Source organism: Geotrypetes seraphini, chromosome 1 (assembly GCF_902459505.1).
Source record: "Geotrypetes seraphini chromosome 1, aGeoSer1.1, whole genome shotgun sequence".
In the NCBI taxonomy this organism is placed as follows: domain Eukaryota; kingdom Metazoa; phylum Chordata; class Amphibia; order Gymnophiona; family Dermophiidae; genus Geotrypetes; species Geotrypetes seraphini.
This window is the reverse complement of record NC_047084.1, coordinates 54,518,891-54,542,480: the sequence shown is the minus strand read 5'-3', so window position 1 is coordinate 54,542,480 and position 23,590 is coordinate 54,518,891. Positions and strand designations below refer to the sequence as shown.

Here is a 23,590-nt window from a genome sequence, read left to right as displayed (position 1 = left end):
GTTGTCAATGTAGACAGGAAAAAAAAGCACTGTGCCATTGATTTTCTCCAGATTTGATTTGCATTTTCATATAATCTGAAAATTTTAATTTATTGTGTGCCATGAGAATTCAGGCTCAAACCTATATAGCAGCAGACTTAATTCAAGAAAAAAAAATGTAGTCTAGATATTCTAATTAGGAAATCTATGGGGCTGCAATTTCCTTAAACAGCAGAGTAATTCCAGATTGATGTAAGGTTCAAAGAAAATATTTTAGACAGTGACCCAGACTGACTTTCTGGGATGTAAGCCAATGTTTGAATGATTTTAATTGTTTATAGTACTCTAATAACAGCATAATATGTTCTCTAACTTTTTGTTCTAACAAGAATGATCACAGGAATGCTCGCTGTTTTAATAGTTTGCATCATTGTTAATTTTCAGACTATACATCCATTCCCAAGGTTTCTGAAGTAAAGGAGAATATGACCCTAGGAACTACATTAGTGACTAATCCAAAAGGAGGCTTCCTGGTAAGAAACCTGTGCTATAACTGATGAGATGAAAGACCTTTCTGTAATTGATAATTTAATTTAAGTGGAAATCTTTTGTGTTTATGAAAGGCATGCGGTCCACTCTATGCATACCGATGTGGGAGCTTGCACTACACCACTGGTATCTGTTCCAATGTGAGTTCCACGTTTGATGTTGTAAATTCTATCGCACCATCTGTACAAGGTAAGCAAACGAGCAAGCTTGAGTATGTTTAGAAAACAGCAAGCATTACATCAGGCACTTGTATTATACACAGGGGCATTCCAAGAAGTTTTTGTGCTATTTTTCACTGCTACCAACATTACCAATTTAGGAAAATGTTTTTTTCTTTTCAGTACGTATTCAAATGTCTTACTGTTTCTGGAACTAAATTGAATGCAAACAATTTTTAACACAGTGTCATAATCAAGTGCATTATCTGAATCATAATTCATATAAGGCCCTATTCTATATAGTTTGCCTAAAAAATCAGCGCTGACTAATATGGTGTTAAACACGATTTTATAAAAGTTAGGTGCATTGTATAGAATCACGCTTAGTGCTGCCTAAGCGGGGTTAGGAATTTCTAGGCATCTTAACTTTAGGCACATCCAGTTTATGCCAGGGTTTTCTTCGCTTAAATACCTGCACCTAAGTTAGATGCCTAACAGTGCCTAATTCACAAAGAAGTGGCTAACTCAAAAACACAACGGTGATCTTCCTCTATCCATGCCCACTTTGGACTAGGTTCTTACTTTATATAGAATTGCGTTTTATAAGTTAGGTGCCTAACTCTCAATTAAGTTCAATTAAAGCCAATTATGAATTAAGTGTCAATTATCTGCACTTATTAAGCCTATTAATTAAGTTAGGTGCTTACACTGGCTATGTGCGCTGATGTAGGAGCCTAACTTTAGGCAGACTATATAGAATTTGCCAGATTAGAGGACAATATATTTTGGCACATAAAACAAGAGGGTTCGCAAAATAAAGTATTTGAAAATTCTGCAACTCATTCTGACATAGCAAAGGGACATGTATACGAGTAGCAAAAAGTATGTGTAAGTATGCACATACATTTGGGATATGGATGCAGAGTACCCTTATATATGCATACTTTGACTTTCCAAAAGTAATCATGTAAAATTTAATGAAAAAATTACCCATTAAAATAGTAGGTTCAGATTTATATGCATTCTTTTCCAGGCCAGGTTCTAAAGGAAAATTTTGTCCCTTTTAAATTGATGTAAAGGTGGTACTTCTGAGGAGCTAGGGATTATACGTTAGAGGTGAGGAATTTGAGATATATAATGAGCTTGATATATATCTTGGTGATAGCTCTTAAGCATACAGCCCTAGAGTGCAAAGATTATTCAGAAATGGTTATTACTACCCTCCTACAAGTTAAAAAGCCAGCGACGACCATGGCTTATGCTAAGGTGTGGAAGATGTTTTAGTGTGGTGTGTGATATAGCCAGATTCCTGAAGGGAGTGTTACATTTGCATTCTCCTGCGCAATGGTCATTTACAACATGGAGTATTAACATTTTCTTGTGGGCCTTCAGTGGGGCTCTGTACAAACCTTTGCAGGAAGTGCCGCTTACGGATCTCACTGTGAAGACAATTTATCTGGCAATTTATCTTGGCAAGAAGAGTGTCGGAACGTCGGACTCGGTCATGTAGGGCGTCGTCCTTCAGGTGTACAGTGGATGGAGTGTCTCTGCGCACTGTGCCTTTCTTTCTGCCAAAAGTGGTGTCAGCATTCCATGTAAATCAGGAAGTCTAGTTGCTGGCATTTTTGGTTACAGGTGGAAAACGGCAGGATAAGAATTTGGCATTGCTGGATGTCAGGAAAATTCTTCTCCATTACCTTGAGGTGACAAATCCCTTTCGTCTGTCTGACCATCTCTTTGTATTGACCAACCATAGTCATTTGAGAAAGACAACCTCCAAGGCTACTATTTCCAGATGGACTTGCATAGCTATTGTTTCTGTGTACATTGGCTGTGGTAAATGGCCTCCAATTTTGTTGAAGGCACATTTCACAAGAAGTATGGCTTTGTCGTGGGCAGAGTTCCAGGCTGTACCACATGAGGAGATTTATAGGGTAGCTACATGGACCACACACCATACTTTAACGAAGTTTTACAGAGTAGATGTTGAAGCACAAAGTGATACAGCTTTTGGGTCCTCAGTGCTTCAAGTAGGCTCATCTGCCCTACCCTAGATTCAGGGGACTGCTTTAATATATCCTTATAGTCCAGACTACTGTACCCTTTGCACTGGAAGGGAAGATTAGGTTCTTACCTTGGTAATCCTATTTCCAGTAAACGGGTACAATAGTCTGGACGGCCCACCCTTTCACAGTATGCCTGCTTAAGGTCTCAGTTATATTGTGGAGTTCAAGATGCTTGCCTTTGTGCAGCTAAGAGATAAAGATAATGTTGTAACTTCGATTATTTTTCCCATAGTGTCCCCTGAAAAAGGCACTGACCTCTATATTTCATAATGTCATATGCTTCCATTTGTTCGTACATATGTTTTTATTGGTTCTATGATTACAAGGTTTACAAGGTTTTTATTTATTTATATACCACCTATCATGGTTATCTAAGTGGTTTACAATCAGGTACTCAAACATTTTCATTTACATTTACATTTACATCCTCTACTAATACCATTCATTTTTATGTTACTTATATGCAATTTGTTTTAATGTAATATTTTATGGTTTTAACATGTTTCTTTTATATGTTACTGTTCTCTAATAGTGTTCCCTGAAGTAGGCGTTTTCTAAACGTCGAAACTGGGAACCTTGTTGGGACTTTATTGTTTTGAATAAGGGACTCACTGTTTTGAATAAAGATTTATTTTGGTTGTTTAAGACATCCCCCTTGTCTTTCCTTGTTGTTTCGATAAAACCTATAGTCAAGACTACTATATCCATTTACTGGAAAGATTATTGAGGTAAGAACCTAATATTCCCATAAATTTCAACATCTAAAATAAAGAATTGCAGTTTTACTCTGTGAGGAAGTGAATTTTGAAATAGTCCATTTTCAATAAGTTTTTTTAATGTGGTTTTGTGATGGTGGGGTCTTGGTCTCCTTTGTTGTTGTACTTCTGCTCTCATATTTAGGGCTGCATGTTTTTTTCAATGACATCTAAACTGAGCTGCCTGTTTCTGCTGTAAGGAAGTATGACGTTTACAGCCAAACACCAAAGCGAGGTGCTAAATGAGCCATATTGGGCAGACTAGATGGGCCATTTGGCTTTATCTGCCATCATGGTTCTAAAAGTAGAAAATTGGTTACAAGAGCCCTGTTCTTGTCAAGTGATTCAAGAAGGACAATATAATTGCATCAAATGAAACTCCAAATAGCCTTTATTTGATCATTGACTTCAACATAACAGGATAAATCCATCACAGTATGCAGATAAATCTGGGAAGGGCTGGCCACTGTTGGAGACAGGATACTGGGTTTAATGAACCTTAGTTTGATTCAGCATGGCTTTTCATATGTTAGGTTTATCAACATGCATTGTATATGTTTGGCTTGGGAAGGAGGGGTTCTTTTCATTTTGTTTGGTGAGTGCTTGGCTCTTGTGACCTTAACGATATTTAGAAAAGATGAATTTCCTTAAATCATAGCCTGTTAAAATAACTTATTCCAAGCTTCTTGTAATTTATTTATTTATTTATTTGGATTTATTTATCATATTTTTGAAGGAATTCAATCAAGGCAGAGTACAGCGAGAATAAGTCAAACATAAGCAAAAGACAGTCCTTCTCAGCAGTAAAAATATTAAAGTATGGCATATTAGGAGTGGCCAAGATGGCGGTGTGTTATCAGCCAGCGTTGGTGCTCCGTCTTGCCTTACCATTTCCCTACTGAGCAAGTTTCCTTTTTGGCTTTTCATTATGCCCCACAGCAAGCATAAGGGCTCTGTCTAGCTGAACCCCTCCTCAGCCGGGCAAGTGACGATGAACACTTCATGGCTAGCTCACCATCCATGCCTGGAGCCAAGTTACCCACATTTGCTTCAGAGGAAGGAACCTCCAAAGCCTCAGGATTGGAAATATCTTTATCTTTTCCAGTTACCCAACCTCCACCGTTTCCAGCATCAAGAGATGCTGAAAGTTTGACTGCCGAGGTCCAGAAGTGCCCTATACAGCCACTTAGTTGGGGTTGGGGGGGACCTCATGTGGACCAGGACACTGAGTTTTCGATCAAACAAGGAACTGGAGATAGCAGCTCCTCAACGGTTACGTTGGAAAACATTTGAAAAACTCTCTTAAAACTCAAAGTTGCAATGACTTAGTCAATGGGAGAATTATCAGCAATAATGAGTAAAATAGACGATTTATCATCTGTTGAGACTATTAAATTGGAAATTTCTACTAAAATTGACCAGATAAATAAAGAGGTGGAGGGGCATAATCAAAAAAAGCGTCTAAGTCCCCTTTTGGCCTAAGTCTTTAAACGTTCAACCCAGAAGCAGGGAAAGTGTCCATAACAAAAACAAATATCCTTGTTTTGATTATGGCCTTCCTCTACCTAAACGCCCAATCACTACTACGTCTAAAAGTACACCCACACCACGTCTACACTTTTCAGCCATAATGAAACAAAAAAATACCTAAGCCACAAACGTCCAACAGAAGGACTTTTAGGCGAAGGAGGAGCCAGTCCTTTGCCTAAAAGCTGGATTCTGTAACCGGTGTCTGTCAAAAACAACACCAGTTACAGAATCCCCCCCCACAACCATCCAGGCAGGAGGGTGCCCAAGCCCTCCTGCCTTGTCAAACATGACCCCCCCCCCCCCTCCCGACAACATCGGGGCAAGAGGGAGCTCAAGCCGTCTTGCCCCGGCCAACCGCGGCACCCCCAACGATATCGGGGCCAGGAGGGAGCCCAAAACCCTCCTGGCCCCGGCGACCCCCACCCCCCACTACATTACGGGCAGGAGGGATCCCAGGCCCTCCTGCCCTCGACGAATCCCCACTCCCCCCAACATCCACCCCCCCCAGAACCCCCGATCAGCCCACCCCCAGCCGACCCGCAACCCCCCGGCCGACCCCGCGAACCCCCACCCCCTTACCCGTACCTTTTTAATGTTGGCCGGACAGACGGGTGCCAAACCCGTCCGTCCGGCAGCCCACAGCAGAATGGGGCCGGATTGGCCCAGCTGTCCCAAAGCCATGCCTACTGGTGGGGCCTGAGGTGCCTGGGCCAATCAGAATAGGCCTGGGAGCCTTAGGCCCCTCCTGTTGGCGGGGCCTTAGGCACATGGGCCCAACCTGGGCCATGTGCCTAAGGCCCCGCCCACAGGAGGGGCCTAAGGCTCCCGTGCCTATTCTGATAAACGTTAAAAAGGTACGGGGAAGGGGGGGTGGGGGTCGCGGGCTCGGCCGGGCGGTCGCCTGTCGGCTGGGGGGTGGGGCCGATCGGGGGTTCTGGGGGGGCGGACGTTGAGGGGAGGCGTGGTTCGTCGAGGGCAGGACAGCCTGGGATCCCTCCTGCCCGTAATGTAGTGGGGGTGGGGTTGGGGGGTCGCCGGGGCCAGGAGGGTTTGGGCTCCCTCCTGGCCAAATCGAGTAGTGGCGGGGGGGTCGCCAGGGCCAGGAGGGCTTGGGCACCCTCCTGGCCCAAGCCAGTCGCGGGGGCGGGGGGTGGTTGCTGGGGCCAGGAGAGCTTGGGCTCTCTCCTGGCCCGATGTTAATCGGCGGGCCAAGAGGGCTTGGGCTCCCTCTTGCCCCGAGGTTGTCGGGGGGGGGTTGTGGCTGCCTAAGGGCTAGGGCTCCCTCTTGCCCCGATGTGTGGGGGGGGAGTGATGCATTGCGGCAGGAGAGATTGCGGGTTGCGGCAGTTCGGGTAGAGGAGTGATGGCATCGCAGTAGGGGAGATGAGGCATCTCTCCTGCCATGATGGTTAGGTTGCCGGGCCGCTGAACTGATGGCGCCAGCGGCCATCAGCTCAGCGGCCCCTTTTTCGGCACTTAGACCTGGTTTTATTTCGTCTAAGTCAAAAAGGTCTAAGTGCCGACTAGGCAACCTTTAACTGTTTTGGTTATACCTGTTGTACACCTAGGTGTAGGTCAGCCCACCACCCGCCCACTGCCCGACCTTTCCCCTCCTCTAAACATACCTCTTTTCTCTCTGTGCGTTTAGTGGCAGGGGAAAGGCCTAAGCTGTTTTTAGATACGTCTAAAAACCAGCTTTGGTTATGGGTACTTGGACGATCAGGTTTTTTGATCGTCCAAGTAGCCACTTAGGACACTTTTTAGACGTTTTTTTTTTTTTATTATTATTACCCCCATAGTATCTTTGCAAAATTTATCTTGGAACTTTGTTAAAGATAAAATGTTCTTTCAAAGAAAAATTGAACAAATTGAGAATTTCAATAGAAGATTAAATTTTAAGTTTGAATTTTCTGAAGTCAATAGGGATTACACTGAGAGATAAGTTTAAAAAATATTTGATGGAAATGTTAACGTTTACTTCAGACTCAATACCTCCGATAAACTGGATATATTAGTTGCCTAAGAAACCAGATGACCCTTCTGAAGCTGATAAACCACAAGCTATGGATATGAATAATATAACAGAATATTTGGAAAGTTCCACAGTAGAAAATGAGTCTCGATTTATCTTGCTTATATCCTTTGTATTTGAACAAGACTTGAACGCAGTTATGTATATGTTTTTTCATCTTTCACAAGCTTTATGTTTTGGCCAAAGAGTTTGGATTTTTTCCGATGTGACGAAAATAACTCGAGAGCTTAGGAAGTTGTTTTTGAATATGAGACAAGAGGTTAAAACTTTGGGAGCTACTTTTTTGCTGAGTTACCCTTGTAAATGTCTGGTCAGACATTCTGTGATAAAATACGTTTTTTTGTTGTTGTTTTTTTGCTCCGGAACAATTTTGTAGTTTTTTGGACACTAAGAAACTGGAAGTTAGATTGAAGCAAGTCTCCGGTGGCAGAGGGAAATCCCAAACGGGTCTCTGGTGCAGATCGGCGGCAGCAAGGCTCTCTTCTCTCCTCCCTGGCCAGGCAAAAGTGGCGGTAGTGAATGCAATTCACTACCCTGCCGCAACTCCAGGCGTCTTCTCTCTATTTGGCCACCCAAGCAGAAACAGGAAGTTTTCACTGAGGGCAGGTCGCAGTGGAGAGAAGACACAAGGAGTAGTGGCAGGAGTGGCTACCGCCACCGACAGACCTCTTCCAGACTCTCTTTGGGAAAGGTGCGGGGGTGTGGTGGTGGTGTGTGATTAGGAGTGCCATAAAAAAATTAATAAAGGTAGATGGAGGGAGAGGGAAGATGGGGGAGTTGGTGGACTGGAGGAAAGATGGGGAGGAATGAACTTGGTGGAGGGGGGAGATGGACTTTGAGGAGATCATGGAGAGGGGAGATGGAGGGAAGGATAGAAGAAATAAGGATCTAAAAACAGGAGTGGGAGAGAGATGGTGGATAATGGGATTTAGGGAGGGAAGGAACAGAAAGGGAGAGAAGTTGGGCACAAGGGATGGTGTGGAGGGGGGGATAGAGATACTGGATAGGAGGGAAGAGAAAGGTTGGGAAGAGAAAGGGAGACATGGTGGACCCTGGGGTGGTGGGGAAGGAGAGAGAGATGAAGGATGAAAGAGTAATTCAGAAAAGGTGGATCTGTGGATGGAGACGAAAAAAAGGAAAGATACCAGATCTCCGGGGGAGGGAAGGGAAACGGAAGGGGAGGACACAGATGGCAGATGGATGGTTAGCATGGAGAAAGAAGGAGACCATGGCAAGCAAGTTATCAGAAGACAACCGGAGCCAGGGACCGATAAGATCTGAATAATGATCAGACAACAAAAGGTAGAAAAAATAATTTTATTTTCTATTTTGTGATGTTAGACCACGAACGTGAGCTAGGATTTAAGAGAGAGAGGAAAAGTCTTTTTTGTTTGTTTATTTTCTTTACACCACAGCGCTAGTGTGGGTAGGAGAAGGCAAAGTGAATGAAGAGGCTATAAAAGGGGTGAAGAGGCTATAAAATAAACCCACCAGGATATTTGAAAAAAAAAAATCCACTTGGGCAGGAAAATCGAATCGAAAAATCGATTCAATAGGCTGAATCGAATCGAATCAAATTTTTTTTTCCTGAATCGGGCAGCACTAGTATGTAATAATGAAAACTTATAAATAAATAAATTTTCTAAGTGAGATCTCCTTATCTCTTTTGTTCCCTCCCCTACGATTTGTAGTGGTCTAAGGAAGTATGTTAACTTTGATTTTTATGCTTATGGTTTCCTATTTGTAATAATATTCCTTTGTACTCTGTATTACCGAAACAAGTGGCAAATAAATGTCACTAAGCGAGATCCAGATATTCATTGTGCCAATTGCTTTGATTCCTTTTTTTGTGAAGATAATGGAGGGCCTTGTTCAAATCCAGCTGCTGGAATACCTGAAACAGCATTCTCTCTTATGAGTCCCAGTCAGGTTTTAGACCTCTGTACAGCACTGAGACTGTAATTGTTGCTATTTTGGACTACTTACACAATCTGTTCAGTAAAGGATTCAGTGTTTTGGTGATGCAGTTTGACATGAGCTCTGCCTTTGATATGGTTGATCATACCAAAATACTGGAATGCTCAGATGCATTGGAATTCATGGACCAGTGTTGGAATGGTTTTGTGGTTTTTTTTACAACCCAAACCTATCAAGTTCGTTTTGATAACACCCTCTCAGGCAGCTGGTGTAATCCATGGTAATCGAGGATCGCCATCGTCTCTCCTACTTTTTATTTTTTTATTTTTTTTATTCTTTATTTATTATTTTAACCTTTTTGACAAAGCACTTAGTCAAAAACAAAGAAATAATACAATACCAGTTCTAACATCTTTCAAGGAGTATAACAAATACATAAGGAAAACTAATATATCAGGAAAACATCCTTTCAAGAATTCAAAAATTCAGAAATAAACCAAGGAATCAAATATACCGGGTTGTATAATTAGTCCTCAATATGATAGGCTAAAGCTGTGAATTTAACTGAAATATTTCACTTGTTAATATATGCAAAGGAAAATAAAGAAGTGGCTGGGTGGGATCTAAAACTGTACTTCATTGAGCTGATACTGGAGTAGGAGATCTCACAAAGTTACTATACTTTGCTCTTTGGCAGAAATAAACTTTTGACAACTGTTGAGGTAAAAAAAACACATATCTATTCCCTTGATAGACCATCACACATTTGCAGGGGTATCTTAGAATGAACTTCTCACCCAACTGCAATTCCTGGGGTCTTAAAATAAGAAACTGTTTTCTTCTCTTTTGGGTAGATTGTGACACATCTGGATATATTCTCACTATTTTTTTTTTTACATAAATGGAATATCTTTGTATTTAAAAAACAGCTTAAGCATCCATTCCCTGTCCGAATCAATAGCAAACTGTACAAGCTGCACAGCAGTTGCCGAAGCCTCATTATCTGATTTCTCTAGGAAATTTGTTAAATCCAAACTATCAACAGATAAATTCTGCTGGTTTGGATTTTGAGTCTTAACTCTACTTGGTAAATAATAAATTTTTGAGAGAGGCGGATAAGAGGACTCAGGAACTTTCAATACTTCACACAAATTTCTTAAATGTATCATGCGCTGGTATGTGGTAACTTTGGAAAATTTATAATCCGAAGATTACATCTCATGGTCATGTTCTTCAATAATTCTATTTTGAAATTAAGATTCCCACTATCCTTAACCCAAGTTAAGGCCTGATATTCTACAGTTTTTACTCATGCCCATCCACTTTATTTTCCAGGCTAAATAGTCTATTTTTTAAATCCAAATTTTCTGAAACAACCGTAGTATAACGTGCTGTAAGTTACTGTATTTGAGTCCTCAAAGAGAGTTGTAAGTTAGATATTGCATCCCAAAGTGTTTCTATATTAAAGATCCTGGGTCTTTGCATGGGTACAAGCTCTAATCCAAGACCCTCTGGTGGAGACAAAGTACTTGTAACCTCCACAGGAGCAGTATTCAACTTAAGGAAATCTTCAGGGATCCGCTGCTTCAATTCCTCCGAGTGCTCCAATGGCTGTATTGGCTTCTCTGCCCCTCCTGCAGAGTCGACCACTACACTCTGTTGATCGAGAAAGAGAATACTCCAAGGCGTTTCCTCCTGCAACTTCTCCTCTTTAACGCCCCAGGGCAACTTGGAGGACTACACTCCTCCGGAGATAGAGATGTGCCCTCGAGAGAGAGTGCAGATGCTTCAGCTTTCGTGCCTCTTGCAGACGAGGAAAAATCCGGATCATTTGTTCGAGCACCATACTCGAGAAAGGCGGCCATCAGGCCTGCTGACACCAAAAGTTCCTCCGGAAAGACCCGGGGTTTAGATTTCTGCTTTACTATCAAAACGGTAAGAAAAAAGTTACTTCCCAGCAAGTCCTTGGCGTCTCAGCACAAGCTACCAGCCGCCATCTTGGTTAAGCTCTGTCTCTCTACTCCTTTCCTACTTTTTAATATCTGTCTTCACTAGGAAATAAGCTAATGCATGGGAATAAAGTTGTTTAGTTACGCAGATGTCATAACCATCGTTATCCCTATTCCAGATTCTCTTTCTCAAATCACTTACATAGTATTTGAGGTACTCAGATTAATGGAACAATGGATGATTGAATTTCTGCTGAAATTAAATTCAGAGAAAACTAAATTTTTCCTTGCCTCCCCACGTCAAAATAATTCAGAAACATCTTTGACTATAAACAACAAAATCCTATTCAATTGATCCCATTATAAAGAGCTTAGGTATAATATTGGACCAGAATCTGACAATGAGTAACCAGGTGGATGCCCTAGTGAGGAGGGAATTCCACACATTATGGAAGCTCTGGTCAATTACAGCATATTTTGATCTTCATTTATTTATACTCTTGGTTCAATCCCTGGTAATGAGCCAATTAGATTATTGTAATATTGCTCACTTGGAAGGAACACAGAAAAATCTGCAGAGGCTGCACATATTGCAGAATGCAGCAGTCAGGCTGATTTTCGGACTGAGGCAGTATGGTCATGTCACTGTTTTCTTCTGTGAATTGCACTGGTTGCCAGTGGAGGCTCGGATCAGGTTTAAGTTTGGATGTTTTTGTTACAAAACCCTGTTTGGACTTTCTTCCAATTATCTTAACAAATTCATTCTCGGGGCGTGGCTTGGAGCGCGCACGATATGGCAGCCTAACTACAGCGCTCCCGTATCCAGGCAACAAACGGAACAAAATTAAAACTTCTACTTTTTCAAATCGCTAAAAAAATACACTAAACAACGTCGGAGATGGCGAATATAAAGCAGGGGAAAGCTGAAAAACCTTCAACATCGGGAATATCAGCAAAAAGAACAAAAGTCACTCCCCTGTCACCATCGAGTGTGCCGTTCCCGATGGAGACTGAAGAAATCACTGAAAAGGCTGATATAATGACTGAACTGTTTAAAATAAAACTTATGCTGACTGAAAACTCCAATAAAATATCTGAAGTAAAAGAAGAGCTTCTTAATATGAAACAAGAAATCCAAACTGAGAGACTGAGAATGACAGTGCTGGAAGAAAAAGTGGAGAGGTTTGAATCTTTCACACAGGAATATGACAAAGATAAAAAAGAAATAGCAGCTTTAAAAAATCAAATGGTGGACATGGAAAACCGAGGAAAAAGAAAGAACATAAGAATTTTGGGGCTGGCTGAAAATATTGAAGGAGGAGATCCTGTACAATTCCTAGAAAATCTGTTACCTAAACTGCTTCAGCTCAACTCAAAATGGCCGTTAGAAATTGAAAGAGCCCACAGAATCCCCACAAGAAAGCCAGTAAACCAAGCTGCTCCAAGACCTTTGATATTCAAGGTATTACGGTATCAACAAGCTCAAGAAATATTAAAAATGGCAAAAGCAAATAAAAACTTGAATTATAAAGGATCAAAACTGATTTTAGTACCGGATTTTGCTAAATATACTGCTAACATAAGAAAACAATTCCTCACATACAGACAGCAGCTGAAAGAAAAGGGATACATATATGGAATATATTATCCATCCACTATGAGAGTATCCAGTGGAAATAAATCCATATATTTTCAAGACCCGGCAAAACTGAAAGAATTTCTGACACAAAAAGATCCTAAGTTTATATAAATAACAGAACAATTCAGCTGAAGAAAGAAGAAAGAAGAAAGAAGATGGAAAAAAAAAGGGAAAATAAAGAAGATTATTAAAAGAAATGTTATCAACTGGAAATATAATTTATTGAAATAATGGATGCAATAATATAACAATATTTAAAAATTAGCATCCACAATCATTAATATCATTAATTATTATTAATATTATTAAAAAAAAAAATATATATATTATTATTATCAAAATATAAATAAATTAATTATTTTAAAAAAAAATATATATAAAATACAAGTTTTAATCAAAATAGATAATATATTCTATTATATAGCATATTAAATTATTATGATAAAGGATCAATGAAATGATTTACAATGAAAATATCATTAAAATATTGAAAGGAAAAATTTATAATTGTTATATTGAGAATAAGATTTAAAAATGAAATATATTAATTATTATAAAAACAATATTTTAACACTGTATAAGAAAATTATAATTTTATGAAATATATACAAGAAAATATTTGATTATTGACAGAAATAATTAATAAAATAGATGTCTAATATAAAATTTTTATTTGATTTAATTATTCAGTCATATTAACTTATTATGAAAAATAAGAAAATAATGTAATGGAATGATAGATAATTAATAAAAGATGAATTTATTATAAAACTTATTTACTGACATAAAATGTATATTTTAATCAATTATTCATTCAAATTAATTCAGTATGAAGATGATCTATGAAAACGATTGAAATGCATTATAATTAAGATCAATATTATATATTTATATAATACTGGATATATTTAAGTTATATGATGATATAGATATAGATATATATAGAGAATAAGAGCTATATTTGAAATATGTTTATTTATTAGAAATATTATATTACAAGTATGCATGATATTGAATTTAATTTTATAATTCAAATATATTTAATTCTCAGTAAATTTATAAAATTTTATAGATTAAATGAATATAATTTTTAATAATATAAGGGTGGAAGTATATAGAATGTATTGAATTCAGAAATATATTTTAAATAATATAATGTATTATTAGTTGCCTGGAGATGGAGATGTAGGTTTTGCATGACCAATGCGTGTTCCAAATCAGAATAAGATAATGGGTGGGAGGGGAGGGAAAATAATGGGTGGGTTAGGGGATAAATTTTCAATGAATGTGCTAGGAGCTAATCATGTAAACAATCATAGAATATTGATTAAGTATAATTATTAATCAGATGGATCTAAAAATGTATTCGCTGAATGTCAATGGTTTAAATCATCCTATTAAGAAGAAGAAATTATTATCGTTCCTTAAAAATCAAAATGCGGATATTTATTTTATTCAAGAAACTCATCTTTCGGAAATTGAATCAAAAAAATTATCTGGAGGTTTTATTTCTAAATGTTTATTTGCACCGGCTTTAAAGAAAAAGGCTGGAGTGGCTGTTCTAATAAATAAAAAATGTAATGCAGATTTTAAACTAATTAATTATGATCCCTTAGGAAGATGGGTGCATGTCGAAATGGTTCTGGGAAATACTACCCTGAATTTATTCAATTTATATGCTCCTAATACGAATCAAATGGAGTTTTTTAAACAAATTCAACAATTGCTCTTACCACTGGCTACATCTAATTTAATAGTAGCAGGGGATTTCAATGCTGTAATGGATCCGATATTGGATAAAAAACCAAGTAAAGTTATGAAATCATTAGGCTTAGATAATTTGATACTATCTTGTGATTTAGTAGATATATGGCGAATTCTTCATTTTAATGATCAGGAATTTTCTTTTTGTTCTCAGGTCCATAAATCCTTTTCACGAATTGATTATATATTTGTTTCTAATAATATAGCGCAGCGTGTCTTAAAAGCAGTAATTGATCCCATTATAATTTCAGATCATGCTGGTGTGTGGATTAATCTTCAAAATTATGATGCTGAAAACTCTGATTTAATTTGGAGATTTAATAATGATTTATTAGCGGATTCAAAATTTCTTGAAGATTTCAAAATAAAAATGCAAGAATTCTTTCAATTTAATGAATCAGATGATATTAATGCTGAGATCTTATGGGATGCTTTTAAAGCAACTATGAGAGGAAATATTATTTCATATTCAACATTTATTAACAAACAAAAAAAAAACAATTTATTGAGATGGGAAAGCAAATTAAATTATTAGAAAATAAATTAATTGAGAAATGGGAAAATAATACATTACAAGAATTATTAAAATTAAAAGTTAAATACAATGAAATTTCTTCTCAAATTGTGAGGAAAGACATTTTCAACAAACAAGTACAATATTATGGAAATTCAAATAAAGCTGGTAAATTATTAGCAAACTTTCTAAAAGCAAAGAAAAGAAAATCTAAGATTATTGCAATTAAAGATACAAAAGGTAACACACATACCAACACAAAAGATATTATAACACAATTTCTTGATTTTTATAAAGAATTATATACTTCCAATTCTTATGAAAATAAAGAACAAGACGGATTAACTTTTTTAAATTCATATATTGGACCAAATATTCCAGATCATATAAAAGGAAGTTTAGAAGAACCTATATCTTTAAAAGAATTAGAAACAGCATTGAAGTCTCTTAGAGTTGGATCCGCTCCAGGTGGAGATGGGTATACTGTTGAATTTTATAAATTTTTTCAAAATATCATATTACCACATCTGTTAAATTTATATCAATATCAAATAAAGAATGGAAAAATTTCTGGTACTATGGCAGAATCAATAATTATAGTCTTACCAAAACCAAACAAAGATCCTACTCTGGTTTCAAATTACAGGCCTATTTCATTATTGAATGTGGATAACAAATTAATGGCTAAAGTATTAGCATTAAGATTGGCAAAAGCTCTCCCTTTCATTATTGATGTACATCAAACAGGATTTATTGCTAAAAGACATTCATCAAATAATACTAGATTAGCATTCCACTCATTAAATTTAGCAAAAAATATAAATGATCCAGCTTTTTTAATATCTTTAGATGCAGAAAAAGCTTTTGACAGAGTGGAATGGAATTTTATATACCAAGCTTTACAATGGTTTGGTATAGGATCCGGTTTTATTGAAATGATTCAGACATTGTATAGCTCTCCTGGAGCAAGATTATATATTAATAATAATTTATCAAATAGATTTAACTTGCACAGGGGAGTTAGACAAGGATGCCCTCTGTCTCCTTTACTTTTTGATATTGTCCTAGAACCTTTATTAATTGCAATAAACAAAACTAAGGAGATAGAGGGAATATCATTTAACAATTTTGAATTTAAAATATCTGCATATGCAGATGATATATTATTATATTTAAGAAAACCGGAAACTACTATTCCATGTATACTTAATTTAATAGAAACATATGGTACTTTTTCTGGATATAAAATTAATTGGAACAAATCTGAAATTCTCCCAATAAATGTTCATTGTACCAAAGGATTATTTGACCCATATTCATTTATTTGGAAAGATGATGGTATAAAATACTTAGGAATTATGATCAAAAATACAATTGAAGACACAGTCAAAGAGAATGAAAAACTTTTATTGAAAAAAATAACAGAAATGTGTGAGCAATGGAATCCATTACATCTTTCTTGGTGGGGAAGAATTCAAACAATTAAAATGATGATATTGCCTGTGGTTTGTTACCAAATGAGTATGATTCCAATATTTTTTCAGGGGTCATTTTATAAAAAACTTAACAATATTCTTACAAAATTTGTTTGGTGTGGGAAAAGATCAAGAATCGCTTTAGTATCATTACAAAGACCAATTATGGAAGGGGGGGTAAATTTTCCAAATTTTTATAGGTATCATCAAGCCTATATCTTAAGACAGGGTATGTATTGGATTCTCCCAGAGCTTCTAGAAAATGTACCAGATTGGCTATATTTAGAATGGCGGCTCCTGTTCCCCTTATATCCAGAACAGTTAATAACTATAACAATGCCTAAAAGATACAAAGACCACAGAATTTTATTTGACACTTGGAAAACATTGAGATATATTAGTAATTTATCACCTGAACCTATTGCTAAATCTCTAAATCAATCAATATGGATAAACTCCAGGATCAGAATTGGCGGATTTAAAATCGTCTGGAAACAATGGATAAATGCAGGAATAAGAACATTGAATGATATCATATCAGAAGGTTCACTGCTTAGTTTTTCACAATTGCAAAATAAATTTGGATTAAATAAATCACAATATTTTAAATGGATGCAATTGAAGCAGGCCATTCAGGTAGGGTTCCCTGAATGGAAAAATCTAAATAATCAATATAGTTTACAGGTTCTATGTTTCCAGACGGATTTGTTGGGTCACCAAGCCGCAAAATGGTACAAATTGATATATGGATTTTTAAATAAAAAAAAGAAAACAGGTCTTAGGGATATTTGGAGTATTGAGATAGGTCAGACAATTTCTGAATCTCAATGGCCACGATTTTGGTCCTGGAGATTAAGATCTACAAGGTCAGCATCTATGAATCAAACATGGTTATTTTTATTACATAGAGTATTCTGGACCCCAACGCGCCTGCAAAAAATAGATAGTACTAGATCTAATAGATGCTGGCATTGTAAATTGGAAATAGGGACGTTAGATCATTTAATCTTTTTTTGTCCCTTTGTAAACGCATTTTGGAATTTAATTTGGCCCCAAATTAATAAGTTACTAGAGAATCACGTAGGACTCTCGTATGACACCATATTATTTGGTACTGCAATGAGAACTAAGAGTCCGATTTCAGCAAACAATAATAAGCTATTACTAATACTAACAGGAGTCGCCATGCAACAAATTACTCAAAATTGGAAAGATTACACCAAATTAAATTATACGTTCTGGTGGAATTCTGTTTGTCATATTTATAAAATGGAAAAAATAATAGCGTTACAACAGGGAAATCATCTTAATTTTAATAAAATTTGGCAACCATTGACAAAATATTCTAATGATTAGTTCTTAGCACAATGATAAATAATTATATATGAATGGGGTGGGATTTGACTAATTAATGGAAATATACTATATAAAAAGGGGATGGGAATTATATTTTATATGCTAATGTATAATCTTTATCATATTATATTTTAAATATGATGTATTATTAATGATAATATTTTAAATATGTAAAAAAAAACTTTATTGTATATTATATTACTCAAATATTGTAAGAATGGAAAACTTATAAATAAAAATTTAAAAAAAAAAAAAAACAAATTCATTCTCATTCGCCACTAACAAACATACAAGACTTTCACATGCCAACTTTATCTTTCCATCTGTAAGAGGATGCAAATTTAAAAAGTACCACCATCGTCTTTTGTCTTATCAGGCAGCATCCTGGGACAAAGATTTAAATACCTTAATCATGACTTCAAACACTTACTCAGATTTTAGGAGGCATCTGAAAACTTAGTTGTTCACCAAATTCTTAGGTAATTAAGTTAATCCATCTCACTGCTCAATTTCTTTTGTAAACCGCATAGAACTTCATGGTCCTGTGGTATATAAGTAAATTGTAATGTAATGTAATTTGGATAGTGTTGCTGAATGTAACACAATTTTTTGTTCCTGGGCAGTAAGTGTAATTTCTTAATTTTTCATGGCCTAAAAGGATTGACAATGTTTATTATTTCCATAAAACGTTGTTTTGTGACCAGTTTAATTAAATTTTGCAATTTACCTGTTGTGAAAACATCAAATTTTCATCTTTTCCCTTCATTCAAGGAACTATTTAAACTTGATAGTATATGTATGTTATTTAGACACAGGCTGTGTTGAGTATACATTGATTGAATAAAATCCTGTCACTGAAGAACATTGCAGTTGGAGACATTTCTTCCTCACAACTTTTTTCTTCTGAATTGTTTTTGTCAAGGTGTGTAAAACTTTGCTTTTGTGACCAGTTTAGTCAAATTTTGCAATTTCCCTCCTGACCTCTGATCAGTCGCCTTGAGCTTGTAGAGGTTTGTACAAGTCACAAATGGAAGATTAGATTAGAAATTGAAAAAATAAATGCGTAGCTTCTTTTAGAACATGAGGTAATTCAGAACTGATGTTTGTTGTGAGGTCATTCCATTTCTTTGTGCAGATATATGTAAACATATTGTTGAAAATTATTTTGTATCTGAGGCCTTTTGTTGAGGGGTAGTTCATCAGGAGATTACAGAAGATTTCTGGTTGAGGAGGGCCATGAGGAAGTGATTAAATTTGAGTGGCATAGCAGAGTTTCCATGTAGGATGTGGAAAATTAAGCAGATTTTGAAATTTATTTGAGTAGTGACAGGTAGCCAATGTAACTGAGATAGGTAGTGATTGAGTCATATTTTTTTTTATCTTGAAAATAAGTCTGATTGTTGTGTTTTGGATTAGTTGTAATTTGTGGGTTAGTATTATGTTGATGCCTGCGTAGAGGGAGTTGTAGTAATTAAGCTGCAACAAGATTAGTATTTGAACAAGTATGATGAAGGTAGGTTATAGAAATAGTCAGGGACCACTGCTCAGGCAATAGGCCTAATGGGCCGCCGCGGGAGCGGACCGCTGGGCGAGATGGACCTCTGGTCTGCCTCAGCGGAGGCAACTTCTTATGTTCTTAAGTGTCATTCATGGAAGTAGGGTCTTATGAGTCAACTGTCTCATGGAGAAGAATATTTTCTTCTTGAGATTTGTGGATCAAGGGTAGTGTGGAGCCTAGTATAACACCCAGCACCTTGGAGAATTCTTGTATGACTATTTTATCTACAAATGGTAGGGCGATGCTATTGGGAGCAAATTATTGGGTGGTATGGAACTAGAGGATTTTGATTTTGGCTGTGTTCTGTTTGAGTTTGTTGATTTTAGCCCATGATTGTATCTTGTCTATGTTATCAGGGATTTTTTCAGATGCATCTAGTTGATTGTCTGCGATGGGAATGAGGAGGAGAATGTCATCCACGTATGATAGTAGGCTCTCTTTGAGTGTCCTAAGATAAGCATCAAGGATATGGACTTTGAGATGCATCCTTTTACTATAATTCTTCACCAGATTCTCAACCTTCTTTACCAACTTCGGGAAACTTTAAAAACTTTTCTATTTCAGAAATTCTTAACAGACTCATCAATATAAATAAGGATAACAAATAATGATTCCTGTGCTCTAATATTTTGTTTTTTTCCTTTTCCTATATAATCTTTTGTAAACCTAATTGAGCCCTTTTGTTGGAAAGAATCGGTATATAAGATAAAGGATTGGAACCAACCCCGTGTAGTTTTTGGCCTTCTGACTGCCCAGGAAGTCCTGAACCACTGTGACAAAGCTGTTCCAATCTGCTTACTCCTTCCTAGTTAGTTTCTTGGGAAATTCCTTGCACTCCAGGATTTACTTTATCTGTGGTCTGATGAAGACACCAGCTTTGACCTTTGTGTCAGACATATTAGGCAAGATGTCTTGAAGGTACTTTAAGGCTACTACTGACTTCTTACCTAGAACTCTGAGAAATTGTTTCATTAGGCCCAATTTGATGTGCAATGGTGGCATTAGCACCTTCCGGGGATCCACCAGTGGTTCCCATTTGACATTGTTTCTCTTCCTCCCCCCCCTCCCCGAGAAATTTATTTGCTGTAGCCAGTCCTTCCTTTGGTAGTGCACCTTTGTGTGCCTGCTCTCTTAAAGGCAGAGATAGCAGGTAAGTTTGGTAAACTGCTTTGGAGACATATAAGGAATGCCACCATTCTGAAATCTCTAATGACTTCCAAGCCTTACTTGTCATACTTCAAGGCACCTAGTAAGGTCTTAATGCTGTTGTAATCTTCTTTGAGGTGGACTGAGACAGTGGAAGAAATGGGTACTTGTTCCCATTATGGAGCTGCACAGCTTTGATGCTCCTGGATTAGCTGTCAATGAAGAGACATAAGAACATAAAAATAGCCTTACTGGGTCAGATCAATGGTCCATCTAGCCAAGTATTCCATCTTCACGGAGGCCAATCCAAGACACAAGTACTCTTTAGAGATACAGGTAATGCCATTTACCTCTATCAGACTGGGCACATTGTGGCAGAAGCACAGCCCATTTTGATTGGTGAAGAAAGTGGAAATGTTTGATTCTTCCTATGATCTGTCACTTGCACACTTTCATCCAAGTTCTACTGATAGAGCCTAGATGTCAAAAGGGCCACTAAGTTTACTCAGCTTGAAATCAATCTGGAATATTCTGCAAAAGAAATGTAAATTTCAAAATATCAAAGTCCTGGTCACAAAAGCAAAGTTTGAGAGGAATGATAGCCATTTTCTGTACTTTTGTGGTATTGCAATTAAGAAAGAACACATTACCTAAGGCAATGTACAGTAAGTTCCAGATTTTCAAATATTCATGTCCACCATGGCCAGCATTTAGAAAAAAAACACACCAACCACTGTCTGCTCAATAGTGCTCACCTCTGGCATTATTTCTGAATATTCAATGCTGAGCCTTGTCTGGGCTTTGGCATTGAATATCCAAGTTTTTTGAGATATAACACATAGCTGGCAAAGTCAATATTCAGCCCTTGCCCATATGAGCCAAACCGCTTAAAGATAAGATAGCTATTTATACAGCCCAGTTTAAGTGGTCTACTTTTACGGCACTTAACCCGACTCCACCCCTGGAAAGTCCATAAGTTTGTTGCTTTTGAATTCGGTACTAACCAGTCACTTTTAGCGGCACTAACCTGTTAAATACCACTGAAAATGACCAGGTTGCCACAAACAAGCAATTTAACCTGTCAGCGGCCATTTCTGTCTGGCTAGATAGTTTTGAATATCGGCCGGAAAGTTTTTAAGATGTGAGGCTGGCAGTTATAAAGTAAAAGAAGTCTGTAGCATCCTATCTGGTGCCAGGCAAACTGACAGTTGGTTTTATTGTTATTGATGTTGATGTTATAGCCTTTACTGGGATCCGTTATTTTCTTTAAGGTTTCTGTCATGATGTCTCACTAATTAGATACTGGAAAATAATAAGAGCCTACTTGAAACTGTGTATATCGGTAACAGAAGCTTTTTTAGTCATATATCCATTTGTTAACTTTAATTTAAAAGTAATTTCATCTTTTCTGCTTCTTTTGAGAATACTCTTTTACTGTATGATTTCACTTAATTTTATAGAGTGCAGCACAGAACTGGATATTGTCATAGTACTTGATGGTTCAAACAGTATATACCCATGGGAGAGTGTGACTGAATTTCTGAGGAGCCTTCTAGAAAAAATGGATATAGGCCCAAAACAAACTCAGGTAAGATTAATTCAATTTATGATATCTAGTTTGCTATATTGTATAATAAATGCATATGGAATGTGATGTTTTCAATATGGAACAGTAGAAACTAAAGATTAGCCTTCTGGGTTGATTCCTATACAGTATATTAACCTAAGAATCGGGTTACCAAATTTGCTGCTGGGAGCTGGAAGGAAGCTTTATTAGGATGTCCATAAAGGGTGAATCCCCATGCAAATAAGTTATAATGAAGGAAATCTTACCAACATTTCACTGAATCATGAAATGCTATAACTTTTTTTTTTTTTTTTTCATTTCATCATGCATGAAAATATTTATTTTCCCACAGTCTACAAAGTTGCTCAGCTGACATTAAACATATGGAACTGGGCAGAGAAACAGCACTGAACATGCACGGGGCTATGATGTTGGTTTGAATGAAGGGCAGGAACCCAAAACATGTGCTTCAGAAGCAGTCTCCCAGCTTCCTAATGTGCATCACTTCACTTCAGCTCTATAAGAATTAAAGAGGCAAACTAGAAGCTTTCCTCCTAATTCTGTAATCTTAGGGCTCCTTTTACTAAGGTGCGTTAGGGCCTTAACGCGTGGAGTAGCGCGCGCTAGACCTTAATGCCAGCATTGAGCTGGTGTTATTCTAGAAGCATATACCGTGTGGTGTAGCGCGCAGTAATTTCATGCGTGGGCTAAAAACGCTAGAGCACCTTAGTAAAAGGAGCTCTTAATGTCTTAGGCATGCTAAGATTTTAGAACACTAGCAGTTATTCAAGTGAATGTAACATTCAGGCGCCTAAGGTGCAGGTTGGGCACTAAGCATTATTCTGCAAGCTTAGTGCACAACCTGCATAGAATGCAACTGCAAGAGGGTCATGCATATTTTTGGAGCATAGGCAAAGTATAGGAAGTCACACACTTAGGACCTGATTCTATAAATGGCGCCTAACTTAAAAAAAAAAAAAAACTGAGTGGTGTTCAAATTTTATATATATATTGATTTCTGAAATAAATCAAAAATATTCTGAAAACCAGCCAAAAATTCTGAAATGAGTCTGAAAATGAACAAAAATATTTTTATGTGCGTACCTCTAGAATCTTCTGAAAAAAGGGGCAAAAAAGATCACTGTTGTAACAGGGTAATAACATGAGAACTTTTTACTACACAGCACTTTTTTAAAAGTCTCTACCAAGGTCTGCACTTAGTGCTGCTTCTCTTGCCATGATACTCACCCTTCTTTGCTTTATCAGTGTCTGTTTCTTACTTCTACCTAGCTATTTTCTCCAGCTAAGAAAAATATTGACTGGCACAAATATTATTTGTTCTGCAGCATTCCAAATGCATCTTGCTCATCTGTACAGATACAAAGGTTAGGATGATTTCAGTTTAATTGATAAAATCCTGCTTTTTATCAGGCCAAAGGAGCACTTGATCAGGAGCCTATTGATGTGATGAGCATAATTTACTGCATTTTGGATGGAAGAGATCAAAGGAAGGGAGTAGCCAGAAAACCTAGTAGAGAGCAACTTCAAAGCTAGAACCTATGCCACAGAGAGGTTTTCTTTGACCTTCATATTCAGCACCATATTTTCCTATATAAAGAAAGGAGAATTATTCTTT

General features: G+C 37.2%; 1 protein-coding gene across 1 annotated transcript in view; it reads left to right on the top strand.

Annotated features, from left to right (window-relative positions):
• The window catches only part of ITGA1 (integrin subunit alpha 1), a 284,456-nt gene that overhangs the window by 94,168 nt on the left and 166,698 nt on the right, over positions 1-23,590 (top strand). The window contains exons 4-6 of the mRNA XM_033931541.1: positions 424-512; positions 603-717; positions 21,848-21,975. Of these exons, the coding sequence (XP_033787432.1) occupies positions 424-512; positions 603-717; positions 21,848-21,975 (332 nt within the window). The remainder of the gene's footprint in view (positions 1-423; positions 513-602; positions 718-21,847; positions 21,976-23,590) is intronic.